The 26,337-nt window shown below is 39.9% G+C and overlaps 1 protein-coding gene across 1 annotated transcript in view; it reads left to right on the top strand.

The window, feature by feature from the left end:
• Nucleotides 1-2,477: 2,477 nt before the first annotated feature.
• Nucleotides 2,478-26,337, top strand: part of TMEM59L (transmembrane protein 59 like) — a 78,492-nt gene continuing 54,632 nt past the window's right edge. Inside the window, exon 1 of the mRNA XM_063455405.1 lies at nucleotides 2,478-2,747. Within this exon, the coding sequence (XP_063311475.1) occupies nucleotides 2,583-2,747 (165 nt within the window). The 5' untranslated portion in view covers nucleotides 2,478-2,582. The remainder of the gene's footprint in view (nucleotides 2,748-26,337) is intronic.

The following is a 26,337-nucleotide window of genomic DNA, read 5'->3' as shown; positions in this document are numbered from 1 at the left end:
TTTCTTCCCCAGCAGGCATCTATCTGTTTCTTCCCAAACTTCTTTGTGTCTCTTTTTAGCCTTCCCCTTTGTGTGTTTATTTTTTCCCTTTCCCTCTGTGTGTCTCTTTCCCCCCAGCCCCACTGTGTGTCTGCTTTGTTCCCCCAGCCTTCTATGTGTCTCTTTGTCCCCCCTGCCCCTTTGTGCATTTGTTTCTTCCCCAACTCCTTTTCCTCTTCCCCAGCTCCTCTGTGTGTCTCTTTGTCCCCCCTTGTGCCCGGTCCTACAGGAAGCAGTTCTGTGCTCTGTCAAGCCGGGAACAAAGGCTCCTCTACTGCAGTTTGCCTGCTCATGTAGTGACCAGCAGGAGAGGAGCACTGTGCAGTGTGCTCCCATCCCTCCTGTTGGTCATTGGGAGATCTGGCCCTCGAGCACCCTAATGAGTGGCATCCTCCCCTTAAAGAACACATCAGATATCCCTAGGTGGGGATACCTCCTAGTACCTCCCAGGCGCATTAAAGTAGTGCTAACTTAAGCTCTACACACTGTAAGTGCATTTCCTTTGCTTTCATTTTCTCTTCTACCCACTTACATCAGAGATACTGCACACTATTTTGCTGTATTTTCTCTTTTTATTTAATTACGAGAAGTTCTTCAGAAGCTTCTCCCTCCTTCCATCACATAAGTCTGTTCATGTATCTATGACTTTCCATGCAGAGGGGGTGACCAGACATAACACGATAGAATCCCTTTAAGAGAAAGGGGGATGGAAGCTGCACATTAAAGGATAACAAGCACAATAATTCTTACACTGTGCCGTAAGATTATGTTGTCTTTTGCCATGACAGATACTTTTTCAATTCTACATTAGCCGTACAGCTGAGGTGAGGGTGGTCTTTTGGTGCTGAAGAGAGCTCCATTTTTGGTCAAACTTCTCCTAAACCAGAACCTCTAAGCTACAAACTGAGTGTGGTGTATCACCAAATTAATATATATATTACACAAGGTTCGTCTACATTAAAAGGTATTTATTTAGAAGGCAACAACACAATACTATAAATGTATCACAAACACACAGCCCAGACCCACGGAGCAACAACCTTTTTAAATCTATCTAGCTATATAGTAATCCCTTTCCCCACACGTTTGATCTCACCCACGGTTAGGCCTTCACATCTAGTAATGGCTCACTGCTGCAAGTCCAACATCACATCCACCAAGGAAGAAAAGGAAGCAACAGAGTGTAACATGGTTCCCCATGCTAGCACATGGCGTCTGCACATCTGCTCAGCAGCACAGCCAAGAAGGAACAGAGAGGAATGAGGATAGTGGGGGGAGTGGTTATCTCTTTCCTGACTTGTAAATTACCATATCAATTACCATATCAAAGTAAAGCTTATCCCCCTGTAAGAAAGATCTACATGAACTTGATCACATGACCCCTGGTCACCATGCTAGTTTGATGACAGAATGTCACCACACTGAGCACAATTGGTTATTTTGCGCAGTGTACTCAGGATTTTTAACATTTTGTTTGCGTACCTTTTATTTACTAAACGTGCGTTTTTGTGGTGTGCCAAATTAAATTAGATGTAGAGATCCAAACCTCTGCAACTGGGAGTCTCCATTTTGCTCTCTTTCAATCATTGTTACAAATTCTGTCCTCAGTGTCTGCAGTCAGCATAGAGAACGTTTACAGAGGAGAAATAAAACTATATTTCTCCTCTTCAGGATAATGTTTGCCTTGTTTGAATTGCTTTGTGATGTGATTTGCTAAATACTTAATACAGACTCAAAAGAAAGTGGGCATTTCATAAAAAAAAGGTTAGCTCAACTTATATGTGATTGCCATTTTTTATTCATTGGTTACAGTGATTTTAGCAGACGGCTGCAGATGTCTATAAATTCTGGCTTATCATTGATGCAGTATATTTTATAAACATTATTAAACTAGACAAAAGTGACTCAGTGAGGGTGTTTTTAGAGCAAATCAATGGAAGCACTGAGGAAGAGGATAACTTTGACAACGTGTTCCCCTGTCACAGAACATAATAAACTTTTAGCCAGGTTTTCAATCTACTGCAAGCCATTGTTTCTGACTGATTTCCAGTACCTACCTACACATACATTACTATTATAAATAATAAGTTGACAATTACTAAACCCTATACTGACTGATTTCCAATACCTACACATACATTACTATTATAAATAATAACAATTTGACAATTACCTGAACATACAAGGTATTTGTTTTTATATACATGCAATACTACCCTAAGGATAGTTGAGTAAAAATACCAATTAAAATGATTACATATATTCCTCATATAACTCAAACACACAAAAAACCATCAGTCAGTGTTGACAAAATGTTTCCACTTGACAGGGAAGTTAGTGAGACAGAATAACAGCCTGAACTGTTGCATCCCAGCAAAGAGCAATGCACAAACACTGGTGCATATTGTACACCCCTCCTTCTCTCTCCCATAGTCCTTTTCAGTGAGCACATGACGTCAGGGCTGCTCTGACACTGCACATTGCTTGCTGTTCCCTGTCTTCAGTGCATCTTCACCTGGACCTGTATATAAAGCTACAGCAGAATGGGATCTCCAGAGCATTGGAGCTGTGACCTCAGCCTCCTTCTCTCCCTAATTGTGATAGTGTCTGCAGCCTATGCAGGGGACCCTTTTGACTCTCAGCTGGGGGACATCACCTCTTGCAGCAAGCAATGCGAGCTTCTCTTCAAACCCAAAAGCCCAGCTGAAGTAAGTGACTAGTGGTTTGTGTACAGCAATTGCAAGGTCTGCAAGCATATCTCTCTCTCTGTATTGGGTATACGTTATATAAAGTAATTTTTCATTATACTGCTTGGTCTGCTGCTCTTGAACAACATCCTCTTTAAAAGGTATCAGGGCAGGCATCCATCTTTAAGAATGTGAGAAGCTATATGAAAAATATTGTAGATTTATTTTATTTTTTACACCCTTATTTTACTAAAAATAATTGCAAAAAAAGGTTGTTTAAATGCTGTAGAATTTTGATATAATGTATTAAAATTCTTCATTAACTAATTGTTTCAGTGAATGCTGGAGCATTCATTAGAATGTCTGTGTATCCAGTGTTGCATAAATAGGAATTGTCAAGTCGTGTATTGCAATCAAATTATGTTTTTTCTTCCTGTTTGTGTCTTTCTCTCTCTGCCTCTCCTTCCTAGTGGATGCTTAATTTCACATCCCCTGGGAAGCATTTCACAGTATTCTGTCACTGTAGTACAGAAAACCTTTGTTGAATTGAATTGGTTCTGCAGAAAAATAAAAAAAACGGAACAAAATCTAATCCACTCTAAATTTTCACAATAATTGCAGTTTTATGTAAGCAGGCATGTAATGTATAGTAAGGTCAGAACCTGGTGCTACAGCAAACATATTTCTTACACAATTGCATTATGGATGGTGCGCAACCTACGCAGAAAACAAATGTACAATAGTGATTATTTATGGGTCTGATTCATTGGAAGGCATTGTATATTCAGCAGAATTGGCTATCTTTACAATAATATAGATCGGTGATGGACTGTGTTTACGAAGAATTTCCATAATGAGATCTAGCAGATGCATTACTTGTCTTCCAGAATTAAATCAGTCTGATCTTGCAGGTCCTGGATGATCTTAAAGATATATATTCGGGTCATCATAATTTCTAACTTTTTTTTTGTTTTTGTCTGAAGTAGAAAAAAAAAAGTGTTTTCATTAGATTTTTTTTTTTTTTTAGTATGCATTCATTGCTCATGGCTGACCTTGAACTTACAAGACCTGTTAAAATGATGCTCACACAGCCCTTACTTGGGAACCCCCCCCCCCCATTAATTTGCAACTGTGGACAAAATTTTATTGGTTTTACCGTATTATCTTCCAGAATATGGTGAGATACTTGGTACTACCGTATTACATTCCAGAATACTTTGTACAAATATTGTAATTTACTTTGCTGCATTCCACCTTATATTATAAGTCATCGTCCGTCCTAGGTATGTGGCACTTTTACTAAGGCTGCTTTGACTAGTGGGCAAAATAAGCATTTTCTCTGTCAATCATTGAGGGGCTTGTACCTTTTAGGTTTATTCCCACCCAAGAGTGAGGAATAATGGCAGTTAATAGAAAAATGGCTGCTTTGAAAAACAAAAATAGGGGGGGAGGGGGGGGGGACTTGCTGGAGAGATAAGGGAAAAAAACAGCAGGTGAGAGAAGAGGCCTCTTGAGCCTCCTGCAGATGTACTTTACCAGATCCTCCAGATTTCTACTTTGGCTTTGCTACCCTCACAAGGTATATCACTTCCTCTGTTACTCTCGATTCCTTATCATGTTTTATATTTGTCCTGTTGTTACATTGATAGCCATTCATTTGTTAATTTTGGAAATAAAAACTTGGGAGTCATGTCATCTGGAGGTTAAGCCGTGTACTGATGTGAAGATAGGCTCGGGGGTCCAAAACTATCTCTTTATTGTTGATGAATTCTAAAAAAAAAAAACTAGAGATTACTGCCCTTGGGGAATTGTGTTACGCACAATATTCCAGTTCACTTATGTAAACTTGGTGTTTCACAAATAGTTATTATATATTAGGCTTAGAACTGGAAGTCAAAATGAAGACAAATAAATTGTGGTATCACTGGACAGTTGGAATGCTGTAAAAGATTTGCCCTTTCCACAATTTTTATCAAAATTTTCTACAGAAATTATGTATATATTATGTTTTTATATAGTTATGGATTGGACACTCGAGCTGTGTTGACCCCAATTATAATGCATTAAATACACAACATATTAAAAAATACAAATACATAAAGATATTCATCTTTAAAGTTCTGAGGTTTGTTGCACATCCCCGGGATTTGCAACTTCCTGCTATGAACTCTGCTCAGATCAGGAAGTAATTGACACTTGTCAGGCATTTCTTTCTTTTTTTTTCTTACGATTCTTTACCCCTACTCAGTCAGAGTTTATGGGATATGTAGCTAGGCACTCAACAGACATGGCTATCAACTATAGTCAGATATCAACGAAGGAGCTGCTCAAGAATATGGAGACTTGCATGGCATTTTTGGAAAGACAATTTCAGATTACAATTGCTTCTTTACCTCTTTAAAGGGACACTTTAGTCACCCAGAGCACTTTATCCCAATGATGTAGCCTGGGTGCAGATGGCCAGTCCTTTTAAAACATTGCCATTTTTTTTTAGAAACTGCAATGTTTACATTGACAGGTTAACTCCACCTCTAGTGGCTGTCAGTATAAAAGCCACTAGTGGCACCTCCACTGCACTGACTGAGTAAAACTCAAAGCCCAATACAATGATTTTCTATGTGAAAACTTGAATGTGCGTATGGCACTCACCATGCATACGCATTAGGAACCTTGGATTGGACCACACAGGAGGAGGCCTTCCCTCCTTGATGACGTTGTGGAAGGTTCAAGGGAGCCTCTGCACTGAAAAAAAAACATGTAAGGGTTATTTATTTTTAATTTAAATAGGGGGGCCTTAATACGACCAGGGGAAGGAACACTGTAGCGTTAGGATTCACTTGAAGCACTGGATAGGACAGTTGTGCCATGGGTTGGGTGGCTGCACACACCGATGTCTGACTTCTTTAAAAAAAAAAAACTGGAAAAAATTGTCACACAAACATTATAGAAACCACCACATTTGAAAACAATGAGTAGCACGTGACATGTCGGTTCAGCTGCAGAAGTGTGGCTGGCTGACTCTCCCACTTAGTAAAGCCGCCTGTATCTTTCTATCCTGAATGATGAAGAATATATATATATATATATATATATATATATTTTTTTTTTATTTTTTTTTTTTCAACCATACAATAGTGTAGGTCAGCAGGAGCAAACATTTAAAGGAACACTCCAGCTTGAAAAATAAGTGCATTTATTTTCAACATTGAAGAGTTCCTTTTACAGTTTAGATAAAGGGACACCCCACACCTCAGTCACAAGTGAAGATGGCTCAGCCAATCCAATGCTTCTCAAAAAGAGTCTTTAGGAAGTGGGGTCCAATGGAAACCAGGACTCCTAATCCATATAAAAATAAAGGATTTATTTACCCTAATTAATTAAAACCAACCATTTATTTTAAAACCAATTAAAGCAGTCTTGCCACCGCATATTACTTAATAGCCTAGATATGAAATATACAAGGTTATTTACAAAAGTGAGATTTGTTGGGAGTTTAAAGTGGATTTCAAATTTAATCAGTAATAGCTAAATTGCTGAACAGGAAGGATAGCTGGGAGATTTTTTTAAAATTACTATAAGTGAGAATTAAAGTCTACTTGTAGACTTATTTTGTTACAAAGAAACTTTATCTAGATAGTCTTGATAGTTTGGCATGAAATGATTGTTTTAAAGCAGATCTGTCACATTTTGTAATGTTGGCATGTTTCAGTCCCAGAAAAACAGAAAGTCCCTTAAATATACTGTGTGGTGTGTTAAAGGGACTCTCCAGTGCGAGGAAAACGATCAGTTTTCCTGGCACTGCAGGTCCCCTCCCCCTCCCACCTTCCATCCCCGGTTGCTGAAGGGGTCAAAACCCCTTCAGTGACTTACCTGAGGCAGCGCCGATGTCCCTCGGTGCTTCTTGTTGGTCCGCCCCCGCTCCTCCCCGTCACCACGTCAGCCGGCTGGGGAGACTGATCACACCCGCCGGCGGGGGAGACCTAATGTGCATGCGCGGCAATGTCACGCACGCGCATTAGACCTCCCCATAGGAAAGCATTGAAAATGCTTTCAATGCTTTCCTATGGGGATTTAACAACGCTAGAGGTCCTCACATAGTGTGAGGACGTCCAGCAACGCTATAGCACAGAAAATCTGTGCTATAATCCCGGAAGTGCCCTCAAGTGGCTGTCTTGTAGGCAGCCACTAGAGGAGGAGTTAACCCTGCAAGGTAATTATTGCAGTTTATAAAAACTGCAATAATTACACTTGCAGGGTTAAGGGTAGTGGGAGTTGGCACCCAGACCACTCCAATGGCCAGGAGTGGTCTGGGTGCCTGGAGTGTCCCTTTAAGGGATCCTAAATTAGGGGGTAACCCTTCCGATTCACACACATTACATACAAAGATGTCCAATGGACTCAAGGTCCAGCGTACACAAAAGGATCCCTAATAGATATAAACAAAGAATAATAAAAATGTACAACTTTATTGAAAAAAGAGAGAGGACTTGCAATAAAAAAAATAAACATTAAAAAAGCCAAGTAAGTGGCTCTGCGGGTGGATGTTTCAATCCCTTCCACTGTTCGTTTTTTGTTTTTAATTATGCTTTAGAAAAAGTTATCCATAAGAAAAAGTATGGACTACTGTTTTGGTTAATTCACTAAACAGTGAGTTTTTAATCTATTTATAAATGTTACCTAGCAGTGGGACTTTGATCATATGTGTTATCTGATAAAGCAGACAAGAATAAAAAGAGAGAAACCTGATAAAATTAATCATTTGCTTCAGGCTTTAGGCCTGATCAGAAATAACAAAATAAAAGAATACGGAAATGATGCTCTGCCTAATAGAATAGTAGCTATTTTAAAGTCTAACAAAAGAGCAGACTTCCACACATGGGGGAGATTTATCTCCACTGGGGGTGAGCCTAATGCGCATGTGCGACGAGAGCATGCATCAATGCTTTCCTATGGGAGATTTGTAGATTTGTAGTCCAGCTTTGTTTCGTGGAGTCAAACACTGTGAAACAGCAGGAAACGCCTGCTGTAAACATTGCAGTTCTCTGAGATTAAGTGGTCTGGGTGCCTATAGTGTCTCTTTAATCAGAAACACATGTGCTAAAAATATACTAAATCTAAATGGCTGAGTTTACTTTTCATATGCCCACTGCTTAGCAGGATGTCAGGATTAGTGAACATGAACTAGCTCTTCATTAATTGCACATTTTTTTGATTAGATAAGCCAAGCTGCTGACCAAAGAGGATTAAAGATGGCTGGCCCATTGAGCAACAGTAAAGGACATTCAGTAGAAATATGTATTTACTTATATGTATTCATTACAAAATAATATACACTAAAGCTAGAGTTTGTGAAATCCTTTTTTTTTTTTTATGAAAAAAAAAAGTGTTTTTGTTTTTTTTAAGTATAATCAACAGAAAAACATGTCATTTTTTTTAGACATTCAAACATCTTTTCTCATTGTGGAATTACATTGAACAATCAATTGTTATAGTTGACTATCTAGTAGCACAATTTAGGGTAAATAAGCCAAGTTGATAACTTGGCCAGATAATTGTAACATGGTTATCCCTAAAATAATTGAGTTATCTTTCAGTATTATTTTCTGCATAGTTAAAGGGACACTATTAGCACCAAAACGATCTTAGCTTATTGAAGTGGTTTTGGTCTAAAAAATCATGCCCTGCAGTCTCACTTTTCAGTCCCCTGCCACGTATAAGTTAAATCACTTTTGTTTATGCAGCCCTAGCCACACCTGTGGCTCTTACAGCCTTCCTACACGCTTCCTGAAAAATAATCTACAATTGTAGCTTCCTTTTATTGCACAGTGTGTTTAATTTAGAGTTTCAATAGGACAATAGGCTGGCAAGACATTTTCCAGAGCATTTGGCAAGCGGCTTTTTTGCCGCCCCCTTGAAAGTGCCACCCAAGGCAAATGCCTTACCAGCCTCGCGCTAAATACAGCACTGCAGGGGAGGTGTGGCTAGGGTAGCATAAAAGTTAATTTATTCATAAATGACAGATAATTGAGCAGAGATGTTGCAGGAACATGGGCTATACACTAAAACTGCTTTATTAAGCTAAAGGTTTCTTGGTGCATAGAGTGTTCGTTTAATTTGTGTATCATCAACTTTTACACCTATAACAGCAAGTAATGCTGAAGAGTGACCAACAACTGTGACTAACTAATCAAATAGCTTGCAAAAATCAATAATGGGACATTATGTGCAAAGGATATGGGAAGTTATGTTAACTGCGTTTTGCATAAATTTGTGCTGAGTACCAAAATACGTCAATATATATTTGAAGGTACATTGTGTTAGCTGATAAAGCAGACAAGAACAAAAAAGAGAAATATAATAAAATTAATCGTTTGCTTCCGGCTTGTTTAGAAATAACATATAACAGAATACGAAAACAATTCTCTGCCTAATAGAATAGAAGCCACGTCAAAGTCTAACAATAGAGTATACTTCCACACATTGGGGAGATTTATGGGAAAAAAGTGATATTCTGGGGCAAATAGCTAAATTAAGGAACAATCACCATGGAAACCTATATAATGCTTCTCACAATTTAGCATTTTGCTGCTAAAATAGCACTTGTTTTGCCTTGATAAATTGCCCCGTCAGCACCGACGGTGCATGGTTGACTAGCGACGCACTCGCATTAGGCCTTCCCCATAGGAAAGCATTGAATCAATGCTTTCTTTGGGGTATTTGAAGACAGTGAACATCTTCATGCACAGCATGAGGACATTCAGCGCTGTTTCATGGATGCTGGTAGACAGCCACTAGAGGCAGTTTTAGCACAGCCACTAGAGGACACTTCCGTGTTCACAGAACACTCTGCTAGTGTTGCAAACTTCACCTTGCCATCCACCTTAATACTGGGACCAGTCAGCATGTTGGTACCTTGCTTGGGGTTGGTTAATACCAGTTGGGATCTCCCTTATCCTAGTTGGGGTAAGCCCCCTTTTTGTGCTGCTGAGCAGACCTGTGCATGCAGGCTCCAATTCTCCTGGGTGAGCCCCGGTGACTTATAGCCTTCCCATCATATTGGCCTACTGGCTGGCAACTATTTCAACAGGCATTCAGAACAAATGTGACACACCTCCCCCCCAGGTCTCCTACCCTAGTGCTGCACCTTGACCATCGCGATCTCTGAGACCACAGTTATTGTCGTGCCCACCAATTTTACCAGCTCATGTTGACGTTTATGGCCCATTGTGGCAGAGGAGCCGAACGTGGTTTTAAAGAGCACAGGATAAACTGCTGGATGCCATCAAGCCCGGGTGATGTATTTGGCTGTTGACGCCTATACCCATGCGGATACTTTCACCTCAGATATGGTGCACAAGTGGGAACACAATATGAGGGAGTGGGCACAGAGGCGCTTTTGCTTCCTCTGCAATACTAATGTGGCGCTCTCTTCAGAGAGACGCCGAGCACCACTTTTCCAAATAGACGTAAAAGTATCAGATCTCAGCACCAAGGAGCTTGGACCCTCGGCACAGGGTAGATTGTTTGGAGAGGCTTTTCTAAAGGAACTTAACAAACACCTTAATATATTTACTTCACTGAATAAGGCTCAGTCTTCAATGCGAAGAGTCTTCGGCAATGCAACACCCAGAGGTGTTTTTGGCAGGGCTGGTCGGCAGAGGGGCTGTGCCACCAGCCGCTTCTGGCCATCAGGCCCCCGTACAAACCAACACCAACCCTTCTACCCAGAGGTGGGGAACCACCAACGCTTCCATTATTCCAGAGGCTTGAACGGCAGCCGTGGTGGAAGAGGTCGTTCCCATGCAAGATTCAACTCTGGTAAGTCACCATTTTATTTTCCCTTCACATACCAAGTAGCGGGCCGTGTTTCAAATTTTTTCCAGAACTGGGCAGACCTTTTATCAGACACTTGGATTCTGCAAACCGTGCAGTGCTACCGGATAGAGTTTGAGGACGTCCTGGTTCAAATCCAAACCCCTCGTCCGCAGATGAGCAACTGATAGACCAGGAACTACGGCACCTGCATTCGAAAGCTGCTATCCAACCGGCTCCGGACCCGGGTGGTTTTCCAGCAACATTTTCTTGGTCAAGAAGAAATCTGGGGAATTTCGCCCGATCATCAACCTTCGGGAACTGAACACCCATGGAGTGTACCGTCACTTAAAAATGGAGGGTATTCACCTCTTTCGGGACCTGTTCCGTGACCGCAACTGGTTCACCCACCTGGACCTCAAGAACGCATACCGTTCGATTTCCATGCACAAAATGAGTCGTCCATTCCTACGTTTCCTCTGGCATAGGACCACGTGGCAGTTCACATGCCTGCCATTCGAACTCAGCTCAACTCCCTGGTGCTTCACAAAAATGCTAAAACCTGTAGTAGCACTCAGAGGATACTTTGCATCATATATCTAGATGATATCCTACTCTTCGACTAGTGCAGGGACACACTACAAGTTCACACCACCTACACCGTCCAGTTATTGGAGTCCTTGGGTTTCGTGATCAATCAGCCAAAATCGGCGCTGAACCCCTTTCAGATGGTACAGTTCCTGGGATTTGAAATAGACTCCACATCCTGTCTCTCCAGAAGGTCACCGCCATTCGAAACAAGATTTGCAAAGTGCTTTGAATGCCATCCATCCATCTACAATTGTTCGCACGGATCGTGGGTCTGCTGTCCTCCTCCATCCAGGCGAGTTTCCCAGGCCCTTTACATTATCGTGCCATGCAACGCCTCAAGACACGGTTCCTTTGCCAAAACCCCACACACAGTCAACCTGAACCAATACCTGGACTGCATGCAGGTTTGGAACGGCCGAGCCATATTTGGCACTCAACCATATTTCATCTTGGAATCAGATGCCAGCCTTCAAGGCTGGGGGGCCACAGACCACAGCCACGGGAGGCGTATGGACTTCCCAAGACCTGGCTATCCATATAAATTGCCTTGAACTTCTGTCAGGTTCATTCACAATACGCAGCCTCACAAAAGGAAAATCTGATTGCTGCATCTTGCTCCAGATGGGCAATGTCTCAGCGGTTTGTTACATCAACTGCCTTGGTGGCACCCATTCACAGGTGGTGGATCTCACGAAGGAGATTTTCAACTACTGTCTACCGAGAAACATCACTTTCCTAGCGGAACATTTGCCGGGAGATTCCGACCTCACAGCGGACTGGTTCTCTCATCACTCGCGAGACGGAAGTGACTGGCAATTGAATCCTCAGGTCTTTGCCAACCTCAATTACCAGACAGGGCCATTTTAAATAGAAATGCTTGCATTCCGCAGCAACAGCCAAACACTTCAGCTGGCTTCCGGATCCGCATAGCGTCTCGGTGGATGCCTTCCTTCAGACCTGGCCACACCACGGAGCCTATGCCTTCCTACCATTTGTGATGATAGCGAGTCCTACACCAGGTCCGCCGTCAGGATGTGGCACTGACACTACTCACACCTCTATGACAGTATCAACCCTGGTTCCCAGACCTACTGGAGTTGTCTTACGAGGATCACCTCCTCCTGCCGAACAACCCATCGGGAAACCGTTAGGACAATCACATCCGATGATCCTAGACAGCCATCTCCTCTTGGTGACTTGGATGCTTTCCAGGGTGCATGGTGCATTGGAGACTTATCGCAGGATGCTAAGGACCTCCTCTGTGACTCCTGGGCGCTGGGGATGAGAAGATGCTACCTCTCAGCCTGGCTGTCCTTGCCCTCTCATCGCTATTTATTGCTGGGAAAACTTATCGTTCCATTAACATGGTTCGGTCGGCTATATCAGCAGCCCACATACCATCGCAAGGAATTCCGGTGGGGCAAGATCCCCTTATCTGCTACCTTCTCCACAACATTTGATTGCGTCGTCCTCCAGGACTCAAATATTCACGACTTTGGGACGTCGGGGTTGTCCTCCAGTTTTTGCGTAACTGGCCCTCTAATGACCGACTCTCTCTACAGCAACTTACGGCCAAGTTTACTTTTCTTCCTTGCTTGGTCTCTTTCCGCCGGTTTGCGGACATGCGGGCTTTCAACGTGGATGCCTTCACCTTGTCCCCTGAAATCTCCCGTCCCACCAAAACCGACTCCACTTCCATTTTCTATGCATTCTTCCCTTCAGATCCTCAACTTTGCATGGTGTCGATCCTACGCTCCTACGTGGCTTCTATCGCAATTCTATGGTCTCCCTCCTCCAGCCAACTGTTCATATCTTATGTTCAACCTTACAGTCCAGTTACGGTCACTACATTGGCCAGATGGGTCCGTTGGCTTTTATCTTCGGCAGGGATAGACCCTGTTTTCGGGGCACATTCGGTGCGAGGAGCAGCCGTCTCTTCTTCTCTATCAGTGGGTGCTTCACTCCTTGATATCCTACACACAGCGGATTGGACACGTGAATCCACGTTTCAGACATTCTACTTTTGTCCCTCGTTGAACCCCGCTTTTTCTTTGCTATCTCAGTGTTGAAATTGCTAAATATGAAGCCTGTCATGTTGTCAAATTGAAGATTTTGCTAGCTTTAGTGTACTAATAATCTTAATTTTAATAAGGACAGGAGGCGAATATTTTCCCACCCTCATTATCTATCTTCTCTTCCCAAACTTTGTGTTACTTTGGCTACACTATTTTGTTAACCCTATGTCTGTTTTCGATTATATTAACCGCGTTTACTGTTTGTTTTACTGTAAGTATGTCTAACCCTTGGGTTTTAACTCTGGGCGTTCTTTTTCCAGATTTGTTTAGTTAGTTAGGGCCAGGGGATCTTGTTTACATTCCTATTTTTCATATATTAATATTATATGTTTATTTACAATTGTATGTTAGTACAGTTCAGTAAGGTTTATCGTTGCATACAGTTTATTTCATTCTAGTAACACTTTCTCTTCCAGCTTAATTTTTCTATGTATTCCCGTCTGTTCCTGACTGTCAAATTTGGGGATATTGTTCCTGAATTGGTTTTCTTTCTACTACGTTGCTACTTCTCCGTTTAGATGAACTTATGGACTTGACGCAGTCTTTCAGAGGCTATGCCTCTTTTTTTTTTCTTTTTTTTTTTTTTATATAATTTATTTGTTTTATCATTGTTCATCAGAAAAAAACTTTACATACAAAGGCGACAATTATCCATTGTCCCTTCCTTCATCTGTTTCATCATATTATTGATACATGTAACATATATTATATTTGACAATACATACAACATATATATATATATATATATATATATATATATATATATATATATATATATAAAACTAATTTTTTCTATTTTCAATAAACAAGTTTGTGTCTTTCTTTTAATGTTATCCTGAGTCAGGATATTCCCTTGTGGCAGAATCTGATCAAACAATAGATGTGTACATATGTAATATATATATCAATCTATAGAGGGCATATCAAGAATCTTAATCCATTTGTTCAAAATTTCATATCTATACATACTAATGCAGAATTGTGAGGCGATGCCTCCTTCCATTTTGCATTGGATTCTGATAGCCTCCTTAACTTGCTGCCAAGTATCTATTGTTGTCTTTTTCCAATTTCTGGCTATAGATATTTTAAAAGCCATCAAGGCATGGATCAGAAAATATTTCTTCTCTTTTGATATTTGAGGTAGTTTTAGATATGTATCTCATCTGCTCCTTCTGATCCGCATCTCCAACATTTCTGTGTGTCCGAATTGGAAAATTTAACTAATTTGGCAGGAGTCAAATACCACCTATTCACCAATTTATAATGGGCTTCCATTATGTTTAAACAGTAGGCTGAGGAGTAAACAGATTGAAGGGCCGCATTCCACTCTTTTATGTAATTTTTTTTTTTTATATGTAGGTCCTTTTCCCATCTGCATTTAGCAGGAGGGAGATTCTGAATTTTAACAGATTTTATAATATCCACTCATTTAGTTAATTACTTTGCAGTTTTCTCATTTTTAATTAGCTAATTTAATTTAAAAACAGAAGATATCCCATTCAGATAATATATAGAGCTGTATAAAAAGCTTTTTGTATTCTAATGAAATTAAAATTCTATGTTTAAGCATAGGGACAATCTCAGCTACAAGCATCATTTGGCATCTCCCCTGTAAACATAGCTGAGTTAAAACATTCCACAAGTCTCTGAGTAAGTATGTCCTTAGAAATTTTATAGAAGGAATCCACAAACCGGTCCCAGGGCCTTATTTCTTTTTATTGCATTAATAGCTTCTATCATTTTCTTGGGACATTATTTATTTGTTCAATTGCTCTAACTGGTAATTATTTAGCCAGGGAAGATCCTTACCAGAAAAATATTTATTTATAGCTTCTTGAGATGTTGTTAAAGGCAAATTATATAAAGAACGATAATATTCTTTAAAAACCATGCCAATTTTTCCAGGTTCTACTATTACTTCTTGCCTTGTCTTATTTTGTTTATTAATGTATTCTTTTGTTGAGCTTTGACTTTATTAGTGAGTAATTTGTCCGCTTTGTTCCCCCTATAAGAATAATTAATTTTCATATGTTGCATATTTCTATTTGCTTTAAATATTAAGATGTCATTAATTTTATTTTCAAGAATATTTATTTGATTTGATAAAGCTCTCGCAGGAGATGATATATTTTTACCTGGCTGATTTTACATGTGCTTCTAGACTGATTATGTGGCCTCTTATGACATTTCACCATTTCATCATGGTGACACTTCATTATCCCCATTATCTGACCAATACAGATCTATTGCATTTGCAATAGGATCTCTGTTATCTTTGGATATAAGTATGTTATCATCTAGTTTCCAATCAGGTTGATGTCTAGTCAATTCCGTTTTCAGTTGTAATTTAACCATATTGTGGTCCGACCATATAATTGAAATAATATTGGAAGATTTTACTCTTTCCAGCAAATTTCAAGCAATCAAAATTAGGTCAATTCTTGAATATGCACAGCGTGTTTTACTAAAACAGGTAAAAGATTAAACACATTCTTAGACTTTTTTTCTTTTACCTTTTTCTGACCTTTTATCTAGTTTAGGGTCAATTACACAGTTGAAATCTCCCGTTGCTATAACTGATCCTTGTTTGATTTGATCTACTTTTGAGACAAATTTTTATATATACTGGATTTGGGAAGAATTTGGGACATAGATATTAGCTATTGTATACAGTTTCTCGTCTGTATTACAAATTGTTATAATCCATCTGCCCATTTTATCTGTACTCTGATGTTTTCTAGAAACGTTCAACTTTGCTGAAAATAGAGTAGCTACTCCTATTTTCTTTTTCTCTTTAAACATTAATAAATGTAAAGAAGAAAATATTTAAACTTATATAAATCTTTAAACTTTTCATCTGCTTGTCACCAATGGGTCTCTTGAATACAAATAATATGCGGTCAACTAAAATTCTCATTTTTTGGGGTGAATTGAGCTCATGAGCATTAATGGAAACAATATTTAACACTGTGTTATCTGATTTTGAAAAACCACATATCTAGACATACAGAATTCTATCCTTGTAATATCAATTTGTGTCCTATATTTAGGGCGCAAGTACCCTCTATTTAATATCATAACCTCAAGAAAGAAAGTTAAAACCGCCACAGGAATTCCTGACTCAGTTGTCCAGCACAACACTTGTTGATTAAAATGTTTTATCGTGAAGACAAGACATTAATAGTCACTGCTTATATTTGATTGGTTCTCAGTTTTTTTTTCTTTGCTGCAATGGAGTGAGTAAAGAAAAATTATGCAAAATATTCGCCTCCTGTCCTTATTAAAATTAAGATTATTAGTATACTAAAGCTAGCATAATCTTAACTTTCTTTCTAATCCAGTGACATGATGGTCTCCTCTCCACGACTCTGTTCAGCCTCTGGAGGAATATCAATAGTGAAGCTATTCTGACCAATTCAGTGCTTTTAAAAATAAGAGAGAGGGGACACTGTTAACTCCTAAATCACTTCAGCTATTACTTCTAACTATTACTTCTTGAATTTTAGCACAACCTAATAGTTAGTGCTTTTTTAAATTTATTTTTTCAAAGTGTTTTTTTTTATTTTATTTTAATTTACATGCATTGATGAGCAATTGAAAACTGATAACTTTTAAGTGGTGTCAAGGAAGTTTCACTTACCTTGAAATGACCGTTGTTTATTAAGATAGTCTTGTGTTTGGAGAATAATAGTGTACATTTTTTTGTTATATTGGCACATATTAGGCTTTCATAATATTAGTCGACCATCATGTGAATACAGTTGTATTTTTGCAAAGCATCTATCCACTTTGAAATGAAAATAAAAAGCAATATGGCTACCTCCAGTAAACATATTACTATAACGCATTAATAGAATGTAACTGTACTCATTTATAACATCTTACAAGACCCCTGGTCAGGTGAGCAGTCTCAGTTTGGGACCTTTGCCCAGCCAAAGGTTTTATTATCTGGTTTTCCACCTCTGGAGCCACCAGTGGGAATCACCAAAACACATGTTGCTAAATTTGGACTTGTTGCATCTATGATCACCATTCAAGCACACCAGGCAGACATGCTCCCTTTTAGACCTTTGCCCATGGTGATAGGAATGAGGAACATATTCGCCGGAGGATCTGACACTTTTTTTTATTTTTTATTGTGCATCTTGCACTCACGGGCTCCAAGGAGCAGAAAGACCAACAGTTGATTGGCAGCACCCACTCGCACCCCAGCACAGACTCTCCAACAACCACTCACCTAAACCGAGAGCCTCGAGGATTGAAAAACCTCACATCGCTGCCAGACATCTGGGTGGACATGCCTGCGGACTCTGATGCCGACTCCAGATAGAGCTCGATCGGAGGATGCCAGAAACGAACTTGTGCTGCAACCTGCAGGATCTGACACTTTTTTTTAACATTTTCCTCTTTATATCCACATACTTCACACAGTTAGAAGGCATGCACGTTAGAACAGATGGTGACTGAAAACACTACATATTTTATAAGGGTAATCATGGCTAATATATGAAATGAGCACAGTTTTTCTTTAGTTTCCAAAAATACTCTCATATATCCAGTTTCGTTCTTTTGGAAAAAAAACAAAACATTTGTTATGTTGGATTTCTTTACCAATTATTTCTGCTGAGTGGGTCATTACTCCTGATTACTGCAGTCATAGAGAAATCAATAATGAAGTCATCATGATGGACACTTAATTATCTGACTCATTTCGTACATTAGTATGCAATGCTAAAAACCTGAAGCGGTTGAGAAAAAAAAAAACCCAAAACTAAATGCCCAGTATTTGTCAAAGGGATATTTGTGCACCAAAAAAAATGCCATGATAACGTTATTTTCGTGACATGATTCATAAATCCACTTTGTAACTCTTAATGTATCAGTTAGACTAACATCAGTACTATCACTAGCTGATATCTGCTCTCCTGGCTTTATATACTGTTTAGAACGCTAAGTTGAATAGGCTTAATTTTCTTAAAGAAACCCTCCAAGCACCATTACCACTACAGCAAGCTGTACCTGCTTCTATGGAGAGCATCAGTCATGCAGGCTCATTTGCATTCATAGCTTCAATACACTTTTTCCTTATTTTAAATTTCCAAGCTAGCCTGGAAGATGGTATACAGTATAGGGCAGATTTATGGCATAACTGTAGGAACTGCCTCCCCCTTGTGTTTAATTCAGACACCAATCTTTATAATGTAGTAAAAACCAAAGAAAAGAAAATGTTACTTGCGCTTTTTCCTTAATCCCTATGTATATTTAGACAAATGGAGGTCATTTAGTTGCTCCAATGGCCATTGGAGGGATGCCCGCCTGCCAATGTCAAGGCAGACCCCCCCTAAGCGGGTCCTAACACTGACCCTTCAGCCTGCTTCCTTGAGCTTCTGGCAAAGATATCTCTAATGAGACAGAAAGGGGTAATTTTTATATACACCCCTTTACTTATTAACCCTTAATAGGGAACACATGGGATGGGTAGCAGCATTGTAACCAGGCTGTGTGATACAAAGTAAATACAAATACAAAAAGAGAAGTCCTGCGCTTAAGCAGCAAGGACTACAACACACATCAGCCCCAATATATAGTAAAAACCAAAGAAAAGAAAATGTTACTTGCGCTTTTTCCTTAATCCCTATGTATATTTAGACAAATGGAGGTCATTTAGTTGCTCCAATGGCCATTGGAGGGATGCCCGCCTGCCAACGTCAAGGCAGACCCCCCCTAAGCGGGTCCTAACACTGACCCTTCAGCCTGCTTCCTTGAGCTTCTGGCAAAGATATCTCTAATGAGACAGAAAGGGGTATTTTTTATATACACCCCTTTACTGGTGTATATAAAAAATACCCCTTTCTGTCTCATTAGAGATATCTTTGCCAGAAGCTCAAGGAAGCAGGCTGAAGGGTCAGTGTTAGGACCCGCTTAGGGGGGGTCTGCCTTGACGTTGGCAGGCGGGCATCCCTCCAATGGCCATTGGAGCAACTAAATGACCTCCATTTGTCTAAATATACATAGGGATTAAGGAAAAAGCGCAAGTAACATTTTCTTTTCTTTGGTTTTTACTATATATTGGGGCTGATGTGTGTTGTAGTCCTTGCTGCTTAAGCGCAGGACTTCTCTTTTTGTATTTGTATTTACTTTGTATCACACAGCCTGGTTACAATGCTGCTACCCATCCCATGTGTTCCCTATTAAGGGTTAATAAGTAAAGGGGTGTATATAAAAAATACCCCTTTCTGTCTCATTAGAGATATCTTTGCCAGAAGCTCAAGGAAGCAGGCTGAAGGGTCAGTGTTAGGACCCGCTTAGGGGGGGTCTGCCTTGACGTTGGCAGGCGGGCATCCCTCCAATGGCCATTGGAGCAACTAAATGACCTCCATTTGTCTAAATATACATAGGGATTAAGGAAAAAGCGCAAGTAACATTTTCTTTTCTTTGGTTTTTACTATATATTGGGGCTGATGTGTGTTGTAGTCCTTGCTGCTTAAGCGCAGGACTTCTCTTTATAATGTAGTGTCTATAAAACATGCTCATCCTTTGCTGTGCCCCTGATACAGAAATATATATTTTCATCTATGAAATGGTCGCAATTTATCCATTTCATACCCATCTTGCAAAACCTGTCTATGACATTATAGAGCAGGTGTACCAGTTTCTTCAAAAAAGCTTAAGTTACAGTAATCAAGTCTGTATTCCATTTGTAGGGTACGCTGTCACCATTATCAATATGTATACCAGTAGGTAGAATTAGTCAAATATTTTTACAGGTTTATTTTATTAGACCCCTCGGCAGAGTATTGCTTCCTGACTGGTAATGATCACTTAGCATATCAAAAAAGGTTGACTTCTATGAGGCAACACAGGCAAATGAGGTACAGTCATCTAGTCTGATAAAAGATAGACCTAAGGTCAATGTGTGTGTAAAATTTCACACGTGGCACTTGGTTGGAGCCCCAGCTTCAAAAGAGGAATTCATGTTGCTGGGCATGATAATAATGTAACCATAAATAAAAATGATGCAGTTCTATACCGTATTCAGGGAATGACCGAAACATCTCCAACTTGAGAAAGGATTCCCACGTATATCTTAAACTCGCAGCCCTATCTCCCTTGCCATGTGTAGATGTGAACAGAAGTTTCATAAAGTAATTATCCTGTACCATGTTGATTCATTCTCTCACAGTTAGAGGGTCCTTCTTCCTCTAGTGGGGAAGAACCAAACATTCTCGTTCTTTGACCTGGAGGACAAAAGCCAGGGTCGATATTGTTGTCAGACGGGTGAATAATGACTCTTTGAATGACCTCCCATGAGGGGCATGTACATTTACAATCCCACCAAAAGTAGGATTTTACACTTGCAACACACATTAGGGACTCCAGGAAAGATTTTAAGAAGTGTTTTATACACATGTGTACATGTGTACATGCTTTAAAAGCAGACTCTATAGCAGCGATGGCGAACCTATGGCATGCGTGTCACAGCTGGCACACCAATCCTTCTCTGTGGGCATGCAGCCATAGGTCACCGGTAAGGTGCCAACGTGTCCCGGATCACCCAGGACCAGGGCCGGCGCCTTATATAGGCGAATTAGGCAGTCGCCTAGGGCGCACCGGCCCGGGGGGCACCAGATTTGAGTAACCCGGTAGGAGGGAAGCGCACAGCACTCCCTCAAGACAGTCAATCTGAGTAGCATGGCCAGGCGGCATGGACCGCCTGTACCCAGCCAGACTAAAAGGAAGTGCTCACTGAGAGAGTACTTCATTTCAGTCCGGCCGGGTACAGGAAATAAAAGCTACACAGGGAGGTAGGATGCACAACAGGGAAGGGGGTTAGCACTAAGGGGAGGGGGAGAGAGGAACACTAAAAGGGAGGGAGAAACCATTAAAGTGGGGGGGGGGGGGGAGAATAGTGACCACTAAAGAGGGGGGAGAGACCACTAAGGGGTTGGGGGGAGAAGAATGAACATTAAAGGGGGGGAGAGGAGTGACCACTAAAGGGGGGGGGGAGGCGAGGAGAGACAACTAAGGGGGTGGGAGGAGAGGAGAGACGCCTAAGGGGGAGTGGGGAGAAAAGGGACCACTATGGGGGAGGAGGGAGAGGAGTGACCACTAAAGGTGGTTACAGGAGAGAACCACTAAGGGGGGGGGAGAGGAGAGAACCATTACGGGGGGAGGGGAGAGTAGAGACCACTAAAGGACTATCAGCATACTAGTTGATCCAGCACGCAGAATTGTGTCACACCTAGAACTAAAGGTAATGTCTTACTGGGCCTTAGAATGGCTGGACTTAACTAGAGAATAGTCAGAATACTTGCCGAGGTCAGTGACACAAAAAACAGAAACAGCTGGTTTTCAGTGTGGTCACGCCGACAGAAGCCTCCGGCACCGTGACAGTACCCCCCACTTCAAGACCATCCACTGCTTGGGCAGGACCAGGTTTGAGAGGGAATTTGGCATGAAAAAAACATATCTTGCGGAAATCGGAAGCAACCGTGGCACTTTATAAATTTCTCTCGATATTGGGACTTTCATAAAGTAAGAGAGAGGGGACACTCCGTTAACTCCATAATTGCTTCAGTAAGAAGAAAGAGATTCTAGAGTTCAGTTCCTATACTTTATTTGTATGGCATTTATGAGAATAATTGTAATGAACAATGATAAAAATGTGTCCAAACAATGTATCTAATGATGTAGGCAATTGGTAATTTGTTATTATATATATTATATTGTGGATCTACATTCTGCCCGCATGGGCACTCATTCTACCCTCCAACACCAAGCAATCGCGTAACCTAGAAACATCTTCCAAAATAAAGACTTGACACTCAATCTTCTCTCAAAATATTCTCCTGGAATGTAAAGGTTGCAAATACTCCTCTCAAAAGAAAGAAAATTCTCACATACTTAAAATGCCAGCCACATATAACCATCCTGCAGGAACTGCCAGTACTCCGCTTAATGCTCCATGGATTATTTCTTGCATATTGGCCAAATACAACTCTAAAGCCTGAAGGGTGGCAATCCTGCTACATTTAAGTCTCCAATATGTAATACAGCGCTGTGATACCGACGTTATGTTAAACTGTCTTACTGTTAATGCTACTTGCTATTGCACTGTTATTGTATATGCACCTCCTCCGCTCCCTTTTTTTCATAAAACTTTAACCCCTTAAGGACCAGACTGTTTTTGCGATGTTGTACATTTGCGACCAGGCATCTTTTTACACTTTTGTGGTGTTTGTGTTTAGCTGTAATTTTCCGCGCTCTCATTTACTGTTCCCATACAAATTATATATTGTTTTTTTCAGGACAAAAGGGGCTTTCTTTACATACCATTATTTATATAATCTCATGTAATTAAATTTTAAAAAAATGAAAAAATATGATGAAAAATTGAAAAAAATACATGTTTTTTGACTTTTATGTGAAAAATCTTTTACTCATCTACAAAAGCAAATCAAAAAAACTGCTAAATAGATGAAAAATTCTGTCCTGAGTTTAAAAATACCCAGTGTTTACATGCTTTTTGCTATTTTTTTGCATGTTATAGGGCTATAAGTACAAGTAGGATATTGCGGTTTCAAAACATAAATGTTTAAAATGTATCAATAGTGACATTGTAACACTATTATCTGTCATAAATCGCTGAATAACACCCCACATGTACATATTTTTTTTAAAGTAGGCAACCCAGGGTATTCAATATGGGGTATGTCCAGACTTTTTTAGTAGCCACTTAGTCGCAAACACTGGCCAAAGTTAGCGTTCATATTTGTTTGTGTGTTAAAAATGTAAAAAACTAAATTGAATGCTAATTTTGGCCAGTGTTTGTGACTAAGTGGTTACTAAAAAAGACTGGACATACCCCATGTGCAATAATACCTTGGGTTGTCTTCTTTTGCAAATGGTATGCCATCATGGGGGTAATTCTCATTCCTGGGCTACCATACGCTCTCAAAGGCAACGTAACCAACCTGGCCATTTTCAATGTAAAAATATTTGACCCTGTAACTTTCAAAAACGCTATAAAACCTGTACATGGGGGGTACTGTTATACTCAGGAGACTTTGCTGAACACAAATATTAGTGTTTCAAAACTGGAAAATGTATCACAACAATTATATCATCAGTAAAAGTGCTGTTTGTGTGTGAAAAATGCAAAAAAAGTCACTTTCACTGACAATATCATCGCTGTGATATGTTTTACTGTTTTGAATCACTAATATTTGTGTTCAGCAAAGTCTCCCGAGTAAAACAGTACCCCCCATGTACAGGTTTTAGGGTGTCGTAGAACGTTACAGGGTACAATACAGTGATAGCAAATTAAATTCACTGAACTTTCGGCCTGGGTTGGCAGGCAGGTCCCTTAAATTGCAATCAATACAATAACTTAATTATGTAAAAATATTACACAAATACGCACGTAGAATTTAAATATATATGCATATTTATATATTTGAAGTCTACGTGTATATTTATATAATTATTTATGTAATTTTGTATATGGACATATGAATAGTTTGTATTCTTTTTATTTATTTATATATACATAGATATATATACAATTTCATTCTAAGTGTATGTTGATATAAATATATACCGTATATACTCGAGTATAAGCCGACCCGAATATAAGCCGAGGCCCCTAATTTTACCCCAAAAAACTGGGAAAACTTATTGACTCGAGTATAAGACTAGGGGGAGAAATGCAGCAGCTACTGGTAAATTTCTAAATAAAATTAGATCCTAAAAAAAATATATTAATTGAATATTTATTTACAGTGTGTGTATAATGAATGCAGTGTGTGTGTATGAATGCAGTGTGTGTGTATGAATGCAGTGTGAGTGTATGAATGCAGTGTGTGTATGAGTGCAGCGTGTGTGTATGAATGCAGCGTGTGTGTATGAATGCAGTGTGTGTATGAATGCAGTTTGTGTATGAGTGCAGTGTGTGTATGAGTGCAGTGTGTGTGTATGAATGCAGTGTGAGTGTATGAATGCAGTGTGAGTGTATGAATGCAGTGTGAGTGTATGAATGCAGCGTGAGTGTATGAATGCAGCGTGTGTGTATGAGTGCAGCATGTGTGTATGAGTGCAGCGTGTGTGTATGAGTGCAGCATGTGTATATGAATGCAGTGTGAGTGTATGAGTGCAGTGTATGAGTGCAGTGTGTGTGTATGAATGCAGTGTGTGTGTATGAGTGCAGTGTGTGTGTGTGTGTGTGTGTGTGTTGCAGAGCCTTGGTGGGGGGTGGGCAATTTTTTTTTTTTTATTATTTTAATTTTTTTATTATTATTTTTATTTATTTAATTTAATTATTATTATTGTATTATTATTTATTATTTAATTATTATTATTTTTTTATTGTTACTAATTATTTTTTTTAGTCCCCCCTCCCTGCTTGATATATGGCAGGGAGAGGGGCTCTCCTTCCCTGGTGGTCCAGTGGCATTGTCAGTTCAGTGAGGGGAAGGGGGGGCTGGCAGAGCTGTAACTTACCTCTCCTGCAGCTCCTGTCAGCTCTCTCCTCCTCCACGCCGTCCGTGCAGCTCCCTCTGTCAGCTCCCAGTGTAAGTCTCGCGAGAGCCGCGGCTCTCGCGAGACTTACAGTGGGAGCTGACCGAGGTGCTGAACGGACGGCGCGGAGGAGGAGAGAGCTGACAGGAGCTGCAGGAGAGGTAAGTTACAGCTCTGCCAGCCCCCCTCTCCCCCAGTCTGTATTATTGCAATGCAAATTGCCATAATACAGACTATTGACTCGAGTATAAGCGGAGTTGGTTTTTTTTAACCCAAAAAATGTGCTAAAAAACTCGGCTTATACTCGAGTATATACGGTATATATTAATATCAAAATACAGTTAGAATAAAATTTCGTATAGATATATAATTTTTTTTACAATTTTTATTATTTATTATTATTTTTATTATTAATTTAAATTACTTATTATTTGTATTTTATAATAATATATATATACAATATATATAGTTATTATATATATTATATATATACGTGTGTAATTTAATTATAAGTGTATTTTTATATTAATATATGTGCATATTAATATAAAAATACACTTAGCATGACATTATATTTATGATATATAGACATATTATATAGGTATAATATATGTCCATATATCATGTATATATCATGTATATCATGTATATATATACACAGATATAATAATAATTTTTTTAATTCACTTTAACTTAATTTTCTTTTAGGATTTTACAGCAGCAGGGAGACTGCCTGTCAGCACAGACAGTCCCCCTGCAGGCAGACACATGGACACCTATTGTGACCATGTGGTCGCCCTGTTGGGCGATCACATGGCCACAGGGGTCCTAATCCGCCATGGGGAGACTGTCTGGGCTGCAGGCACTCTCCCCACAACGGGAGCACCGCCGATCGCCGCCGGGGAAACTACGACGATCGGGTAAGTACATCTTAAATTTAGGACGGTTCAGGACCATCGTCGGTCGGCAACGCAAAAATGCCGATGACGGTCCTGAACCGTCCTAAGTCCTTAAGGGGTTAAACACTGCTTACCCACGTCAATAAAGATCAGATTATATAGTGGTCTCCTGGTCTATTTATAAAAGTATCATGCTCCCCAAAAGTCCTGGTTTCATCAGGACAGTCCATCACAATTTTGTTACCTAGTGTCCCACATCTGGGAACACCATAGACATGTCCTTGGGTAGCACAGCACGAGTGCATCATTACATAGTTACATAGCTAAAAAGAGACTTGCGTCCATCAAGTTCAGCCTTTAGTTTTTTGCTGTTGATCCAAAAGAAGGCAAAAGAAGGCAAAAAAAAGTTTGAAGCACAATTTTGCAACAAGCTAGGAAAAAAAATCCTTCTTGACCCCAGAATGGCAGTCAGATTTATCCTTGGATCAAGCAGTTATTGAAAGATTATATCCTTGAATATTCTGTTTTTGCAAGTATGCATCTAGTAGCTGTTTGAACATCTGTATGGACTCTGATAAAACCATTAGATGCATTAGTGCTGTCAATGGTCACTAGGACCCTGCAAAGAGTGCTTCAGGAGAACTCTCTTAAAGGTCTTGTTGATTGGAGGCCGGCTAGACAGTCACGTCATTGGTAAAACCCAAATTGGACCTGATC

The sequence above is a fragment of the Pelobates fuscus genome, chromosome 5 (genome assembly GCF_036172605.1).
Source record: "Pelobates fuscus isolate aPelFus1 chromosome 5, aPelFus1.pri, whole genome shotgun sequence".
Lineage (NCBI taxonomy): Eukaryota > Metazoa > Chordata > Amphibia > Anura > Pelobatidae > Pelobates > Pelobates fuscus.
The sequence above is the reverse complement of the archived record's forward strand: the minus strand, read 5'-3'. Positions and strand labels throughout refer to the sequence as shown.